The 19,141-nt window shown below is 35.9% G+C and overlaps 2 protein-coding genes across 6 annotated transcripts in view; one reads left to right on the forward strand and one right to left on the reverse strand.

The window, feature by feature from the left end:
• The window catches only part of LOC149074979 (uncharacterized), a 37,401-nt gene extending 34,954 nt beyond the window's left edge, over positions 1-2,447 (reverse strand). For 3 of the 4 annotated variants that reach the window (XR_016194318.1, XM_089245941.1, XM_089245939.1), the window contains exon 1: positions 2,334-2,410. The gene's annotated coding sequence lies outside the window, so the exon portion shown is untranslated. Of the gene's footprint in view, positions 1-2,333 lie in introns of all 4 variants that reach the window. The other variant, XR_016194317.1, reaches the window with a different exon arrangement.
• A 392-nt stretch (positions 2,448-2,839) lies between these two features.
• Tsp97E (Tetraspanin 97E) lies at positions 2,840-18,140 on the forward strand. 2 transcript variants are annotated; one of them, XM_089245945.1, is made up of 6 exons: positions 2,856-3,025; positions 7,584-7,751; positions 9,370-9,591; positions 11,214-11,345; positions 15,129-15,222; positions 17,716-18,140. In XM_089245945.1, exons 1-5 carry the CDS (start codon positions 2,966-2,968, stop codon positions 15,201-15,203), a joined length of 657 nt encoding a protein of 218 aa, XP_089102071.1. In that variant the 5' UTR covers positions 2,856-2,965; the 3' UTR covers positions 15,204-15,222; positions 17,716-18,140. The 2 variants fall into 2 exon arrangements, with proteins under 2 accessions (XP_089102070.1, XP_089102071.1); XM_089245944.1 differs by lacking the exon at positions 15,129-15,222 and having other exon boundaries at positions 2,840-3,025.
• Positions 18,141-19,141: the final 1,001 nt, after the last annotated feature.

The raw sequence follows: 19,141 nt of genomic DNA on the forward strand, positions 1-19,141 counted from the left end.
GGATAGCTTCCCGATTTACCCCAACATGTTTATCGTATTTCTTTTTAAACGTGTCAATTGTGTTACAATTTACTACCTCCGGGGGTAAGCTATTCCATTTATTAACAACCCTATTGGAGAAAAATTCCCTGCGACACCATAACCTTGCATTGTCCCTCACCAATCGATACTGGTGTCCCCTTGTAAAAGCAGTCGATTGGCGGTGTACTAAAAGTTCATGGTCCATCCTATCCATCCCATTGAAAATTAAAAAACGACCCGAGGGCTCAGCCGGGATCTTTCAGATAAGTTTACACAACAACAATGCAAAAACATACAATTCCTTTACAATGAAATTTCATTTTAACAAAGTGATTTCTCCGGTCTCTTGAAGTTCGCTTTAACAGGATTAGACTATATATATGCATACATTGAGTACATGTTCTTTGTTGCTCCCCCCCCCCACCGGGAGAAAGTTGAAATGACGATCCTGGGTAGGCTTATTTTTGTTATAACTATATCACAAATTATTGACACAAAATTAACACTTTATTGATCCTTTTTTTTTTGGCTCTCCAGAGTAAAGAAAATATTTGACACTAAACTGGAGGAATAAAATTAAAAACTGCAATGCATGACTCAGAGAAAAATTTGCCAAGGCAAAAAAAAACGCCAAGTGGTGTGATTATAAAGAAAGAGCACCTGCATAATATACGCCTATGAATTTTCATCATCATTGCTTCCCCCAGCCTTGACATCATCATCATGCCCCCACTGGAACAGCTATAATATAACCCACAGATTCCCTTGGCGAGTTCATTATTGGAAGGCTAGTGCTTTTTTACCTCTATTAGCACTGGGCTGCCGTTTCCTCTCGTCCCTTCTAGAACTCTCTCTCCTTCCAAATGATATCGCCCCATAGAGAGTGCTGGTTGAGAATGCTTTTGTATTGCAGCATTGTTAAAATTTCAGAAATGAATCAGTTTTTTCCCCTTATATGGTATATACCGTTTGGTTTACGTTGAATGTTCTTTTCCGCAGGTAGCACTAGTTCAGCAGAACTTTCAAACGGGTTCCTCCTTTGTTTGTTCAACTGCATCTTTTGAAATTTGAAACAGCCACTCCATTTCCTTGTTATTTTTTTAGAGTGTCAGCAGCTGTGAAATATTGTCCCATCCTTGGGTCAGGTTATATCTTTATAATGTTGGATTATTTCATTTTGGATATCACTGCTCAGGTTTTAAATTTTTTTACACTGCGAATATTTTTATTTATACAACAGGAACAACCGTTGCTTATTTAACTCTTTACTGCTCAAAATGCTCGCACATGCAAATGCCCGTAGACCCAAATAGGGGGATATGGATATGTTTTGGAGGCTTTTGTCAACAACGGGAAAAGAAGCTCATGTCAGAGGCGGGAACCAAAGAGACAACAGGAACGCCCTATCAATGGGATTTTAAATGCTGGAATATTACAGAAAGATAAGGGTACTCAATGTATTTTACCAAGAGATAATACTATGGAGGGGGAGAAGAGGGGTGTTTTCAATATAGACAAAATTATCTCTCGAAAATCCATTGAAATGAGAATGAATGTCAATGCAAAGGATAGCATGAATGGAAACTCCTGGAGAAAGGGTGGGGAGAGGGAAAGTGGTCAACATTTGTAAGAGTCCACTTCGAACACAAAAATCTTGGGATTTCATGAACCTCCCAGGTCTTCTCTCTGAGCATTAGAGAGTTGATAGAGTGTGTTTTTATTTAGTTTAAAATTCTTAAATTTTTAATCTCCATACCTTATGTTGTTTTCATGTTTAATCTAGAAAATGATATTTTTTTTACTGTAACTAGGCTTGTTGGTTTCCTTTGTTTTCTATTCTGGCGATTTACTTTTTCGGCGTGCGTGGCTTCAGTTATTGCCTTGGCGACTTTTCGTCCAACCGTCGGACACATTCGGTACCGCAAAAGTCGTGGATCACACTATAGTTGTTTCGTTCTTTGTCACCTCCTGGAAAAAGTTGAAATGACGGGGCTGACCAGGACGCATTTGGCCCGGACGTTGCGGACACGTGTTGTACAGCTAGAAGCCCAAAGGCGTTATTTTTGATGGACTTCTACCGTAAATTTATTGAAGGAAGAAAAAGAAATTAATACCGGAGACTTGTTGGCCTCCACCACGTGTAGGACATGGCATTTAATACATCAAATTAAGCTTTGCAATTTAAAAAGTAAAGTATCAAATGCCTACCTTTTCCTTGATAAGAAAATAAAGGATAATGATAACAATAACTAATCCGTGCTATTAGAAGAAATATCATTCGTGTAAGTGATGCTAATTATTATAATTCTTACCTTTACTTCATAAAAAATATAATTCCCGCAATCCAACCTCCGGATTGAGAATATTGAGAAGATATGTTTGAGACGGCTTTGACATAGACTGGAAGAAGACAAAATAAAAAGGACTCACTTGATTGGTAACAGATGATGTTTTTATTTTTGAATCTTAGATAAAATGAATTATTTTATTTTTTCCATTTCTGAAGTGATCTTCATCTTTAATCAGCGTAAAGAACAAACGAAAAATTTAAGTAAATTCTACAAAAAACTATATTTTTTATGCAAAGACGGTTTGGGTAAAAAATTCACATGAAATTTTTTAATTGACCATATTTTTTCAAAAAATACAGGACTTTTGTGATTCTGAATACGAGGAAATACCCGAAAAAAACTTTAGATGATGCGAATTTTCAAAAAAAAACAATAATGAGTTGGCCAAATATTTTGAAATTTAAAATTCTGTTACTCGGAAATACGAAACATATGCACAGATTCAGTAGAACCGCACGCGATGACGTCACACCTTTCCGAGTACTGATGTCGTCGTACGGGTTTTGTTTACGCTCAGTTTATTGCGGGTTGTGGGTGTAAGCTTTAATTGTTATTAAATTGTGTATTTGTCGGTGATTCTTCATTCAACAAAAATGTGTGGCGGTTTCACGTGTTCAAAAAATACTCTGATTGCTTTGAATGCCTTATACGTTGTAAGATTTGATTTTTTTTTTTTAAATCTTGTTTGTGGATTACGCAATTGCGTATATCAAATTGATTCAAATGTGTATACAGTGAAACCTCGATACAACGATATTCTGAGGATCAAGAAAAAAAAAAATATGCACATATATATCGTTGTAGAGAGGTTATCGTTACATCGAGAGGCAGCGGTTTAACGTTAGAGTATAGAAATTTTCAAACAAGACTTAAAAAAATGTCGTTGTAGAGGGATTTATCGTTGTATCGAGTATCGTTGTTGCGAGGTTTCACTGAAATTCCGGGCTTTTCTTTCATATAATTTCACTTTTAACCTTCCGTCTGGCACAGTGTACTTGATGTGCACACATAAAGAAAATCATAATAAACACCTAATTAAGTTCATTTATACAACTGCCAAGTGATTAACATCATTAATAGAGGTGTCAATAACCATGTATTTGACATAGAACCAGCCAAGCAAAACACACCAGGTGGCACAGTGGTGGTAAGATGCTCATCACCTTGAAGGTTGTTGTCAGGTCCTGGGTTCAGTAAACAAGTAAACAAGGGTTATAGTAAACAAGATATTTTCTTAATGAGCTTGAGGGGACTACACGGAGAGACGGTGGCTTTATTTCCAACCCAATTACTACCTATAGAGGCAGTAAATTGCAGTGTGGTGGGTAATTTTTTTCAATTTTAATTCACCAATTACAGTGGGGTATTTTGCATAATCACAGATAAGCGTGATAAGTTTATCAAACTTACCAAAATGATTGGTAAGTATGAATAGTAACTGATTCATCGCATTCACTGTAACATATTCACACACATTTTTATGTGTACCAATTAGTTGAAAATTCAGCAGAGAAATGTGTGAGGTGCATGTGCACTAGTTAACTATTCTACTAGTTAAGTAGTAGTATTTCTTACTCGTGCAAGCCCACAATCGAACTAGGCTAATTTGAAGGTTGAGAAGACAGGTAATTTGATTTGTTTTAGCAATGTTATTGATATTGGTTTTGTAACTTTACTTAACTGTAAAAACCATCTTTGATATTCAATATCAGATTTAAGGAAAAAAAAGAAGTCACCCACTGATATATTTCTTGTGCATCAATGTCAAATTTCTTTATTATTGTTTGTGACAGTCATTTCATTGAAATTTGTTCCTATGTACTAGAGATGTGAGATCAGAATATTCTCCTGGATGTAAAAATTGGAGAATAATCGAGAATATTCATTTTTCTTTCAAATAATAAATTTTTTACTAATTTTGTATTCCGTATTATGAAATATAAATCAGTTTTTATTGCCTGAAACATTTAAAACAAAGCAATTTTTGATGTATTCATCCCCAATGACAACTTTTAGTTCGAGAATATTCTCTTGGTCATGATAAGAGGTTTTAAAAGTTTGGTTATGAAGATTTTAGAAACCCTAAGATTAAAACCTTAAATTATTTTAAAATTAGATAAATTTTCAGAAATAAGTTCGAAACAAAAGAAATTAAACCAAAGTTGATTGATAAAAGAAGCTACCGCAATTTCACACAACTATGGTCCAAAATAACACTGTTTTCTAGATTAATCATCATAACTTCTGCATTCAAGCTATTCAACATTTTTTTTTTGCTGATATTGCCTGTGGAAAGATCAAGCATTAATGTGTCAAACACTTGCTTTATTCCTTATGTAGCTCATATGTGGATTTTTTAAGAATTAAATTTTGGACCATAGTTGTGTTATTTATCCCAACTATAGTCCATCATATATTTCGTGTTATAAATCGCTTACGAACCAGGGTTTAAGCTACCGTCAAATTTTTTGCACAAGAAAATCTTAGAATGCAAAAGTAGTAGTAGCCACTTCGCAAAAATGCATACAGGAGGTATGCAACGAGAAGACATCCAACCATCAATCATTACATTAGGATTGTTACATTTTGCTAAAGCTTTTCACTTTTTTGCAAAAGAAGTTTTTTATTCAGCTTATTAAAGAAATTTTTTATCCTGCTTAAACCCTGTTACGAACCATAGTTGAGAGAATCTACTTAAACTATATCATATATCCATCTTCACCTTCTTTGCTAGAAGAAGGTGAAGAATTGGTTTTTCTAAATTCTACCCCTAAGGGAGTCAAAAAGGGGGGTTCATAGAGAAATCACACTAAGCCAAAACTGCTGAAGCTCATCATGAAATTTGGTTGGAAGTTTTGTTTCATGACTATGAGAGAGTTGTTCGAAATTCATCCACTAACTAACTGAGTTCAATGGAGAAGGCGGAGTCGTATTAATTTGGTCAGTATTTTTGTATTGTAATGGAGAGGTTACTGAGAAGAGATTTTTCAAAATTCAGCTCCCCCCCCCCCCCACTTAGGGAAGGGGTTTCAAAGCGTATATAGAGCAATCATCACTGAGCCGAAATCCTGAAGTCATAAATATGAAATTTTGTGAATGTTGTATTTTAAAATGTTGATACCCACCCACTAAGATAGGATTTCTGAAAATGCATCTTCCAAAGGGTCAATTCATCTTCCATGAGGGGTGCAAATGTTGCACGGGGGAATTATAGATGAGTAATTTTCAGATTATCAAATTCACGCAAAGCTTTGTAGTGTGATAAGGTAACAGCTTTGTGGTGCATAAAAATGGTTAGACCGTAGTTGAGAGCAAAGTACAGTTTTCTATTATTTTTCCCATAATTATTTTTATACACACATGCAACAGTAAAAATGTTTATTAAACATATATAAATACTAAGTTACCTGTAATACAGAACATCAATAGCACAGAACAGCTTGTTGTAGTAACTTGTAGCCGAGAAAGTTTGCAGCTGACTAGACAACGTGAAAAACATAACCCCCCAACTAACAGCTGATTCGCGGGAAAGTATCGGAGAGAGGGTGTCCTAACCACATTTCCGTATTGCACTATCTATGCTCTTTGCTTTAGTAATTAAACAGTTCACTAGATGTTGTTAGCATTTCAATTATCGATGTTTTAGTGAGCACAGGTGTTTGAACCATAGTTGTGTGAAATTACGGTATTCTTATATAATCACCTTCATTCTAAGAAGATACAGAACTGTTGTTTTCTTCAATGCACATACACTTAAATTCTGTATCACTCACATTTCCTTAAAAGTTGTGCAATTTTGAGCCATGTTGGTTTAGTTTTCGTGCTTTCAGATTTTAAAATCTTGGGCTACAAACTTCAATATTTCTGTCTTCTTGACAGAAGAGAGATGGCGACAGAGAATATTCTCTCAAAGAACTATTATTATAAATTACTAGAGAATATTCTTATCGAAAATAATAAGAATTATCATCCAGTTATTTATGGAGATTACCGTATATACTCGTGTATAAGCCGAGTTTTTTGTGGAAAAATTCATTCTTCAAGCCTCAAGTGGGGAGGGGGGGTCGGCTTATACTCGGGTCAGTTATTGATGAGAAAATGTCAACTGCGGTAATCAGTAGTCATTTTTGTAGCAGTGTTCGAGAAACCAGCATTATTGGTATGGGACATGTTCAAATCCCACAGAACCGGTAATGTCAAAGCCGAGGCAAAGAAAAAGAAAACATCATTGGCTTTGATACCAGGTGGGCTAATGCCAATTGTACAGCCTTTAGATGTGAGCATTAACAAGCCTCTCAAAGACTATTTGAGGAATTAGTGGATCGAATGGATGAGTTCCGATGCTAAAAAAACTACAAAAGCGGTGCCTTGAAGAAACCTGACAATGGCCTAGTGTGGCAATGGGTACACAAGGCGTGGAATTCTGTTTCCATTGAAATTATCATCCGATCCTTCAAAAAGTGTTGCATCAGCAATGCGAACAGAACTGAAGATGATATCCTCTTTGAAAGTGACAATGGCGATGACAGCCCAGATGAAGATAAAAACAAAGATGCTGCACCCCCTATGATGATCTGATGGATTATGATTGGAGACTCAGAAGAAAGGGATAAAAAGATTGAATCATTTTCTATTGTAAATTTCCGCAAGCTATTCATTTTGCATGAAAATATAAGAATTATTTTTCTCTAAATTGCACATATTTTTTGGGGGTCAGCTTATACACAGGTTTTCAATTTATTGCGGTTTTGGTGGTCTTGAAGTGGGGGGGGAGGGTAATACACGAGTATATACAGTATTTATTATAATAATATAACATGTTATTGCAAATATTCTTGAGAATACTCTCTGGAAGGACTTTCATAACTGAAGAATATTCTCATCGAGGAGAATATTCTCTGGAAGGACTATTATTAATAACTTGAGAATAATTCTTATTATTCTTAATAAGAATATTCTCCAGTAATTTATAAAAGTAGTCCTTCCAAAGAATATTGTTATAAGGATATTATATATAACTATATTATAAATAACAAGAGAATATTCTCATTAAGAATTTATAAGAATATTCTCAAGTTATTTGTAATAGTAGTCCTTCCAGAGAATATTCTCCTCAATGAGAATATTTTCCTAAAGATTATTCTCTAGAATTTTACATCTCTAGTACGTACATTTCATGTATCATTCATTTGTTTTTGAATTGTTATGCAGGTCGTGTCATTTATATTGATCAGTGTTGCTGCATATGGAATAGCTGCAAGCTTCATAACGAGCCTGAAAATCGTTGGTGGCATCATAGCTTGTGGCGTGTTTCTGGCTGTACTATCTCTTCTTGGACTAGTTGGGGCTGTGCAACACAATCAAGTCCTTCTTTTCTTTGTATCCTTTAATTTTTTTTTACCTTTGAGTGATTATTTATTTATTATGCTTGTTTTTGTTATCCTTAGACCAAATAACAGTAAAACTTGTCCATAATGATACTGTAGAAACCTAGCAAAAATATTGTTACAGACAGGTTAACTCGAAGACAGTTTGAGCATTTGTGCATCTATTGTTTATGTACCGAAAATAAACTTGAATGAAATGATGTAGAGATATGTGAAAAATAATTAATTTAACTGTTAAAAAACATCTTTTTTGATAAATTACTCAAAAATCCAATAAAATTTTTGATGAAATGAGATGACAAAAAATCAATAATAAACCCCTACTGCTTTAACTATTTTGGCATACAAGTTTTGTGACTGGCTTCTCCATAGCAGTGATAATGTTTTAACCTTTCAACCAGCTTTGGATTCGACTTTAGAGGAGAGGATTCAACAGTACCCACCCAGAGACAGAGGTGCACCCCGAGATCCCCCTGCTACAACCAGTGTGACAACAAACTACAATGCACATTCCAATTGCAAGTCTTGTTTTAGAGTCTTCCACCTCTTCCCCTGCAATCTTTAGTTATCTCACATTCTGGACCATGGGGGGGGGGGGTGTCGTTTTCCAAGGAAAACAAAAATCAGGATATACAGTGAAAGCTTGGTAAGTCTATGTTTAAGTCGTCATTTTTCTTCATTTCCATCTAGCTTTCATAGATAACAATGTTATTAAACCATTGTTTACTCATCGATAATCATGGTAGACTCGTCACTATGAAAAAGTTTGAAACTGAGAAACAGATGATTTTTATGGCCCACTTTTAAAAAAGAGTTTGATATGTTTGATAACAGCATCACCATATGTTCAAAAGTGACCATAAAAGCCTTATTACTAAAATTGGACAGCTGAAGTGATGAAAGTTACGCTGAGGAAGTTCATTTGATGACTAAAAAAACAAAAGTTTTTAAAATGTTAAGGGCTGTTTGAGCTGGACGTAATCTCTGCATGGACCCTCACTAGTTTAGGGCATAAAATTCAAACAAAATACCTTTGTTGAAAAACCAAGTTGAGGTCTTCTAGTGTTTACTTTGCCTGCCCAGGACCCACTCAAGTCAAAATTGGGCCCCACGTTTGAGCTTATCTTGCATTTGTATCATGAATTGCTGATAAGTCCACCAATGTATTTTACCATGATAAGTAAAATACTGTAATCTCAAAAAAGGTTTAAATTATTTTTTTTTCATTTGTAATCTATAAATTTGGTTTATATTGTAATTTTAATTCAAATTTTATTCAGTGTTATATTACTTTGAAATATAAAACTGAAGATTTCCGCAATATTGCACATTGAAACTGACGGCACTCCACTTACGCCATCATAATTTCTTGATGATATGGTGGACGACTTAACAAGGTGTTTTACTGTATAATGTACTACTAGCTTTCTGAAGAGATAAAATTAGCATTTTAGACAGGTGAATCTAATAAGTGATAATCACTGCTGGCAGGTTCAAAATATATTGTGCTAATAGGAATTCTGCCAGATTCAAACTTTGTACAATATCTTTTTCCCACAGAACCTAATGTTATAAATTGTTTTGAGCCTACCTTGACTCATTAATCTCAGTATATGGTAATTTTGTTCCTGCTATTCATTGTTCAGTTTGCAATCGCTTGTGCTTGTTTGGCTTTCAATGAAGGGCAGCAACATGAATTGGCTTACGAAGGGTGGCAGCAATCTTCGATGGCCGTAAGGAATGAGACCCAGATCTATTTCAACTGCTGTGAATTTGAAAACAAGACATTTACGGAGGATGATGATCATATGAAGGGTCCTTCGTGTCAACCGGTATTGATGTTATTGCTTTGTTTTTGAAAAATTATTTAATAGAACAATGATTTTTGGTATTTATTAATTTTTTGGCTCAATATTTATTGAGCGTGCATTTATTCATCAGTGCAGATATATGATGGGTTGTTTCAAATTTTTTGATCATTTTTGTCACACCACGGTCATTTTCTGCTCAAAAGGGGCTAATTAGACTACTGAACTGCACATCAGCTGTGGTCATATCGCGATGCAGCAATTTCCAACAAGTGGAGTTGGGTGAGAAGTGAAGGCGCCATCTATCGCCAGGTAAAGGGGCCTCAAAAAAATCACTTTTCCCTAAGACCCAGGATGTGCTTAAGATGGTTGACTCTATGCCACTTGCTGAACTAGTCCTTCACTCAGTAGGTCACTCGTTTGGTCATTCACATGCTTACTCACGCTCTAAGAAACTTTTTCCTTCACTCACGTGCTTGCAAACCATCCGGGTTACTCTTTTGGTTGCTCATTGACCCCCCAAAGCAGAATGTTTTGCGATGTTCTGCAGCGAACCCTCGGCTGACTGAAAATGTTCTGTGGTAAAAATTCACATATACATAATAGCGTTTTTCTACACTATTCTTAAAATTCTTCCAGATTGTTCTGCAACAGCACTGGTTGTTCTGCGATGTACGTCGCACATTTTGGCACATTCTGCTTTGGGGCACTGACCTAGCCTCTAGTTCAGTAGTCTTCAACCTTTTTCTAGTTGCGAGCACTGCCTGTACCCATCATCAAAAGAAGAGCACCCTTACGGCAAGTTTGACATACCAATGCATGAAATCAGGATGATTTCAATCTATCAATACAATTTCTACAAGGTGTTTACTTGGACGTTGATAAAGTGCTCGCAAGCACAAAATCGAACACTTGCATCGAGCACTCAGGGTGCTTCCGGGAGCACAGTGGTACTGCTACTGCAGTAGCAATCTTTTTCTTGAGGTCATGTTGTTGCTATTTCCATGTACCTTTGCATCAGGAAAGTTTCTGACAAGGATGAATCGGGTATTGAACTCGCAACAACTTTAAACATCCTTTGATACTTCAGGCAAGTATTTTATCAATCTGGGCTTAATGAATGAACGCCAGAACTTTGCCACTGGACTTATCCTATTGCAGAGATCTCTTCCAGCCGAATTTCATAGCAGAGTCTGGAACACTTTGAGTCAAAAAAGAAAAAAATAACAAACATGCACAATTTTTACAACATATTTTCCCGGACAATTGGGTACTGTCACGATTAACAAATTTTGTGGTGATTACAGACGAGATGGGGTTGGGAGTTGGAGAAAAGTTCCTGGGTTTCATTAAAAACGATGAATGTACATATATTAGAATGTATCAATCTGGGCTACCACATTTTTATTTACTATATTTATTATATAAAGTCAAATCCCATTAGAATGAACTCCATTTCGTTATAAAGGAATTCAGGTTTTTAAAAATGCTCCTATGTAAAGTTATCTGGGGGATTAGAAAATTTTTCGTTAAAACAAGATTTTTGCTATAACGGTATTCGTTAAAACAAGATTCGACTGTATATGCATTTTACTATTTATTGATTGGGGCAGATATGTGATGTGTTCTTTTAATTTTTGTTTTAGGTCAGATGTTGCCAAGATAGTTTTGATAAATGCAGTGATGCTTGCCCTACTTGCTGGAGAAAATTGCAAAATGTCATTAACAATGCATTGAAAATAAGTGGAGGAATCGGGTTGTTCTTCAGCTTCACAGAGGTTAGACATCCTGATTGAAAATTATGTACTAGCTATGAAACCCGGTGCTGATTATTTTTTCTCTATATATATACTGGAAGTCAGTGTTATCCTGAAAACTAATTTCGAAGCATAATTTTACTCTTCTCAAAAATTTCAAGGGGGGTAATTTTGTAAAAACGAATATTTTTTTAAAATAATAAATAGCTAATTGAAATTTAAAGTATATTTTAACTTCTCAACAAAATTTGGTGAAGTGAATTTTAATGTGTATTGGTGAACACACTTGAGCATATAAGAGAAGTGATAAACCATTGTAATGGGATAAACATGTCTGAAAAGCATGATTTGGAAACCACAGTAACCAAAGTAAACATTCCAAAAATCATAGCTGACACCATAAGCGTAATCAGGGTTTTCTCCTTTGGGGGTGGGGGGGAATGTATTACGGGTTTTCCTGCAAAATAACACTAGAATTTGGCTTGGTGGGTGGTGCCCCCCCCAATGGCTAAGACAAACAAATCATCGCTTCTTGACAGTTTTTGTTTTGCCCATTTCCGACATATCCAGCTTTGAGAAACTTTCAAAGTAGCCTATCGTTCAAGTCAGATTTGGTTTAGTTTATATGCAAAATTTGGCCAAGATCATTCTTAAATTGTGAATTTGTATAGTGAACATACAGAAAATCAATTTCATATATACAGGGTGATTCCCCTTGCCACATTTTACTAGCAAACCATCTATCCTAGAGGCATGTTTCCAATTAGAAAATATCCAAAACAACATGTAAGACTCAGATAAGTCATTCATGTTTCAAGAAGTTGTATAGTTATCAAAAATATAAAAATTACCTTTTTATAGGGACATCCTGCCCTCAAAAGCCCAATTATAAAGTTGTTGCCCCTGTCTCTTCTGAGGCCAACAAAAAGACTTCTACATTTCTAAGTACAAGATATACTGAAAACTAGCTGTTAATGTACAGATAATGATTTTTGGAAAAATTTTGTCTCTGCCCCTACCGGGATTCAGATCTGGGGAGAAATATTCTATCTTTTACTATAGCTTAGTTGGTAGAGCACTCTGCCGGCATCCGAGGAACCTGAGTTCTCAAAAATCATTAACAACCAGTTTATAGTATATCTTGTGTTAACAAGTGGAGAGTACATCTTTCTTTACACACGTTTCTAAGTACAATATTCACAGAGATATTTGAATTCAAAAATTGGAAAAAAGTTGGTAAAGAGTAGTATAACTGAAGGAAAAAAGTGTTTCCCCTAAACTTTTCACCGATTTTTGAAATCAAATATTTCAGCAAATTCTGCACTCAGAAACAAAGTTTCTTTTTTGGCCTTGGAGAGATAGGGCAACAACTTTCTTATTGGGTTTGGAGGACAAGGTGTCCATAAAAAAAAATTAATTTATTTTGATAACTATACAGCCCCTTACAACATAAATGATGCATCTGAGTTTTACACATTATTCGGATACTTTTTCTAATTGGAAGCATGCCTTCAGGATCAACGGTTTGCTGGTAAAATGCAGCAAAGGGAATTATGGAATCAACTTGTATAGATTTGATATAGCCAGTGTCTGAAATTCAGCACATTTATCAGTTCGCGATGTGGCCTACCAGCTCCTGGTCACCTTACAAATTGCATAATGTTTTTCGTTGATTGGTAAGTCTCAGATCATATTTTTTCCCTTGTTCATACACAGAGGTATAACTTTGACTATTTGCACAGCCGAGGAGTTAAATTGATGCATATTCAATTATGCTGACTAGACTCGCCCAAATTACATTCAGTAATATAGGCTTTACTATAATTATAAAGCAAATCCTGCCTGCATTATGTTTCAGCCATCTCGTTGGGCATTTTGCCTGTTGTGGCATTGTATTTGTAAATTCTGTCTACGTTATATTTTAGTTTTCAAATACATCAGTTGAAATATCAACTGACGTATTAATTAAAAAGAAGAAATACCTTATGCTGGGAGTTTTCAAACTGTGTGCTGCGATGCCCTTATGTACCTCCAACCATTGTTAAAAAGCTCTGGGGAGCTCACGGACAACAATGGAATAGGGGAAAGGGGTGCAGCAGGTGGAAAAAGTCTGAGAACCCCTGCCTTCTGCTATCAGTTGAAGATTGAAGACCTTTGGTGATCATGCATGTAGGTCATATCTTCCTCTAAATGGCTGTATAATTTTGTTTTTCGATTTCCTCAATGCACCTTTTACCTGTAATTCTCCTGTAAATCCCATGGGTTGATTTACATTGTTATCACATGTACATCTTAAGGAGAGAAGAAAAAAAATACATTCTTGGCTTCTGAAAAAATCTGGCTGGAATCTTAATTGTTTTCCCACTTTTTCCAGCCTTGTGTATGATCAAAACTGACGGAAAATTATTGGGCTTGTTACAGGAAGAGAATCTAAGCATTTTTGCTCTTCAAGAGGTAGAAGTATTAGTTAAAAAAAAGAAATATATGCTATACACTAACCATTAAATAGAATTGAAATATTCTTATTTGTACTTTGCATTTTTCAATTACCCTTTTCAATATCATAATTATAAGGGTGAATCAAGTGAGAACGTAAGAGGAGCCACTGAATGAAATGAAACAGTTTATTTCAAACGTAATCTCCAAAGTTACACAAGCACATATCCTACTGTTTCGCCAAGCGAATCTCTTTCACCTACTGAATTTCCTGCTCGTAAAAATCCTTTGGCTGAGATCAAAACCAGTTTCAAACATTGCCCATGATTTTGCTGTGTGAGTAAAAATGGTGATCGTTCAATACCTTTTCCAACGAACCAAAAATTCAAAAGGTATGTGGCGATAGATCTGGGCTATATGGTGAGTGTTCTAACACTGTGTACTGAATTTTGAAACTTCAAAATTTTCGGTGTAAGAGCAGCTGTATGTGGCTGTGCGTTGTCATGCAGCAGAACTCCAGAGGACAGCAAGCCAGGCCATTTGGCCTTTATTGCTGCATCATGCTGATGTGATAAGTCATACTCATGTTTTTTCGATCAGGAAGGACTCCTTTTCCTCGAGTTCCTGGACCTTGGCCAAACAATCAACTCTGGAATACCACAATAGTTCAAATATTCAATCATCACACTCCACACAACAGATGATAGCACTATAACAACGCATAACACAGAAACAAACTTTACGTTAAGTTCACAACACTACCACGCACATTCCAACATGTACCAATTCGTTAGCGTGTAGTAATCAAGAGCAAATGGACTGGCCTGTTGTCCTCTGGAGTGGTTCTGCTGCATGACAAATCACAGGCCACACATTTCTGCTGTTATACAGAAAACGTTGTTGAAGTTTTAGTGGACAGTGGTGGAACACCCACCATATATAGCCCAGATCTGTCGTCATTTGACTATCACATTTTTGGTCAGCTTGAAAAGGCATTGAAGAGCCTCTATCTTTACTCAACAGCACAGTCGTGCACAATGTTTGGAACTGGTTCCGATCTCAGCCAAAGGACTTCTATGAGCAGGGTATTCAACGCTTCGTGAAACAGTGGGACAGTGCTTGTGTAGCTTTGGAGATTCGTTTGAAACAAACTATGCCATTTTATTCTGTAGCTGCTGTTCTATTTTCATTTGATATACCCTCATACATATACACAAAGTATTTTTAAAAATGCTATTCTTGTAATTTTCAGTTTCATTTTCCATCTTTTAATGTTTCTTTTCTCTGATCTGAAAATAGCATAAACAGTCAAGTTTTCTGTGTGATATTTATTAGAATCTCCTTTTACTGAAATATTTCTGTTTGCAGTTTCTGGGTGTTTGGTTGACTGTACGCTATCGAAACCAGAAGGATCCTCGATCTAACCCACGTGCATTTTTGTGAAACTAACATTCAGTAAAGGGTAATGGTTGCATTACTAACCCACTAACCTCTCTAAATTGCTATCTTTATTTCTGAATCTAGTTTTCCGAAATGAAGAATAAGTATTGTATTGCTCGTTCCTGGAAATATGATGAATATACAAGGGGTGGGAAAAAAAGCATGTATCAGTGCACAGGTAGATTCAATTTGAACACGAGGGGAGTGGGGTAATTGCCTCTTCCAAGAGCTGAACAATATGTGGTAAATTTGTCTGTCCTGTAAAGTATGGGATGATCCAATGCACATACACAACAAGTCGCTTCTCCGACACATCGCCTTGGATCTGCCTGCCTCTGCTCCATTTACAGCTGAAGATTTACCTTGGCTTCATTCAAAGCTGAAGATGCCTGCTTTCACTTCATTGGCAGCTAAAGATGTCTGGCTTTGCCCTAATCACAGCTGAAGACCTCTGCTGCATTCACAGCCAAAGATGTCTGCCTTCCCTCTGGGGGGGATCCAATGAGAGGGCAATATGAATGATTGCCCCTCCCAAGAGCAGAATAACATGGGAAAATTTCTCTGTTCCAACACATCATCCTGGATCCATGTCTGAGTTAATTTGCGATAAGTCAAATATCTGCTGAAGTCAAAGTTTTCTCTCCGCTCTAAACCTTCAACATTATTTTAGCGTTAAAAGTGTCCCTTTACTCAAAGTTTTCTTTCTTTAAATTGAAGTTTTTGGGTATAATATGAATTTTCAAAAATTGCATTTAGCCTTCCAGAGGAATTAAAGGTGTGGCATACATAATTCAAGAAATTATTTTCTTCCCCTCCCCCCCTTTCCTTCTTCAGTTTTGTAGATAAATTGACCAATGAAAGTTGACTTGGTTGCCTGTGCTAGTAAATCTTTTGATGCATGCCTGTTCACGTCTCAATATCGCCCTTCAGCCTAGTTGCGATCCAATGCAGTGTTCAAACGTCAAAAATAAATCCTAATTTTGCATAGACTTCTTTTTGAAAATGTTGAAGTAAAAGTTGAAACTTTTAGATTTGAAATTAAAAATACAAATTATCAATGAAATTTGGAGGAATTCGAACCTCAAGAAAAGTTTAAAAAGTTTGTTGTTGAAAAAGTAAAGCATCCCTCCAAATACCATATCAGCTATTTTAAAAAAACAAGGACGTTATTCATGCAGCACTCTCTTCAGACATGAATGAAATGAAAGGAAATTAAAGCATTCTTTTTTTTATAGAAAACAATCTTGCTTTCTCTTAGAATACCAACTCCAGTCAAACACAGTGTTTTCTTAATGCATGAGCCCACCTGGGGATGGCCTGAGACCTTCATGATATTAAGATCTTATTACAATTCCTGAGACTAATTAATTAACTATTGTATCACACACACACACCAACTACGCCCATATCACCATACAGAAAATTACTATCAAATAAGTTCGGTTGGAAATGAAGACGCTATCATCAGTGGTTGTCTCAGGTTTTGCAGGGAAAAGAACTTGATATGGATAAAACCCCAGACCTGATAGCAACCTTCATAGTGGTAGACGAGCACTGAACCACTCTGGTGAATTTAAGTAAGTAAACAAGTAGAGCTGGGGTATTTCTAGCCAGGTGAGGGGCCTCAGGAAAAATCATTTTGCCTAGGAATGTTTGATGCTATTAAGATGGCCCTGACCGAACATTACTGTACCACTGGTAGGATTCAAACCCAGGTCCTCATAATGCGAGTCTGTCACTATAAGCACACAGATGCTCGCCATAGGTTTTTCTGTCAGGGGACCGAGCCCTTCCCCAATGATTCATAAATATTCAGGTCACTGCTTGCTGTATTTCTTACATCCCCTAAAATCCCAATGGATACCTACTTTATGACACAACTACTCGTGTCATATCGTCATTCAGCAATTTCAACTAATGTAGTTGGGTGGGAAATGAAAGTGCCACCTATCATGGTTGTCCCAGGCTCAGTGGCAGGGCCATAACTAGAGGGGGGCAACTGCCTCGAGCTGCAAAATTTAGAGGGCTGTAGTTTTAGGTGGGAAAAAACACCATTACAAAATTATAAAATTTTGAAGTTGTGGGGTGGCAAAGTAATGTTTGCCCTGGGCGGCAAAAATCCTAGTTACGGCCCTGAGTAAGGAACATGTTTTTTATGTTCTTTCCCCTAGATCAAACCCATGAACCCTGATGGTAATGGATACTTAGCAACAGTAAGCCTCCTTGATGTTTTGTTCATTTCAATGCCTCCAGTTGTCACTAATTTCTTTAAAAGCCCTCATGAAAGATCTTTTAAGACAAAAATATTGAGCGTGTTCAAAAATCGTGAAGAATATGTGTGTATTTTTTTTCTAACCTTACATTTATTTTCAGCTATTTTTGTATATATCGGTATTGTGCAATTTTTTTTTGTAGAACATTTCATATTTTATGCATTGAAATATTCTATGTTTGAAGTATATGACATTGAATCGTCTTTTAAATTTTAATAATTTTCTGTCATTTGTTTTTCTAGATCATTACTGTCTGGGTAGCTTACAGATATCGCCTTCAGAAAGATCCAGATGTCAATCCTAGTCTATTATTCAGCTAGTCTCTGTACCACAATTTTTTTTTAAATAACGAAATCAAACATTCATATTTATTCTGATTTGTGTTCTCTAAAAATCAGTTTTTCTTTGAAAAAAGGAAATGCGAGAACTCGTATAAATATGTGTTCCTGGACCTATCCAAAGAAGGTATTATTTTTTTACCCCTTTGCCTTTTATGTGTTCATATTTTTATGTATTCTCATTATTATAAGCATTTTTTTTTCCTTTTGACTAATTAGAAACACAATTTCATGGAAATGCCGATTTGATGAATTTATCTATTGTGAATTGTTATTCAAAATGAACGATCGTGCCATGTTTCCGTGTTGTAAAGTACAAATAATTATTCCTATCAGCAGGTGTTTTTTCTCCCCACTCTGTTCTTTGGTGTATTCATAAGTTTGAGTTAATTAGCTAAGACAGGTTCTCAAACTGTGCGCCTTTGTCAGCGGCTCTGACAAAGGTTTCTCAAAGAGATCTTTTGATAAACTGCTGTGGGGAACCATGGATGGGAAAAAGCTTGAGAACCCCCGAGCTAAAAAGTGTATTGATGTACATATTTTTCAACTTGAGACCGATATGTGGACACAAAACACGAATGAAATTTGGGGTTTGGTTGTACAGTATATGCCGCTTATTAGAATCATGGGGATAAATAATGCTATCACTTTCATCAAGTACAGAATGGATGAATATCGTAACATGGAAAAAAAATTGTTTGTTATAAATTTTTTTTCTATCAGAAGTTTTTCTTGTTGTATGTTTTAAAGATAAGACTAAACCAAACTAATTTTGCCCCTTATAAGTTATCCTTATTGATATGCAAGACTGTAGGAGGTTAGAAGACTTTCTTATTGACAAAAAATTTTGTAATCAGTTCATAATGTTCTAAGCAGGTCGTAATAGCCAGTATGATTCATGTACGTGTAGCACTTCATTTCCAATTTCTTTTGTATAGTAAATGCATGCATCAAGTGGGGAAAAATTCAGTTTGAATGTGAGCTGATTGCCCCTGTAGAAAAATTCTCGCCACAGAGAGCAACAGGCCTACAACAGTACAATTATTGTCATTACATTCCGTTCATAGTTAGAAAAATTGTGGGCAGGTTGCAGCACTACACATAACAAGTATTGCACCGAAACAACTTCACATATTAGGTCCACAACCCATAATTCCAGCATGTACCGATTCGTTAGAAGTTCCGTAGAGGAATATGGACAAGGTGCATGTATGGTTTAGTAGTAGTAATTCTTTGGCCAGAAAAGTTTGACAAGGGTATTTATATAGAACATACTGTATACATTATGAAAAGTATTGTAATTTGTAATACACATTAATTAAGGAGAAAT

Source organism: Pholcus phalangioides, unplaced genomic scaffold (assembly GCF_987345545.1).
Source record: "Pholcus phalangioides strain wild (caught in Gottingen) unplaced genomic scaffold, Ppha-v1.0 ptg000016l_1, whole genome shotgun sequence".
Taxonomy (NCBI): domain Eukaryota; kingdom Metazoa; phylum Arthropoda; class Arachnida; order Araneae; family Pholcidae; genus Pholcus; species Pholcus phalangioides.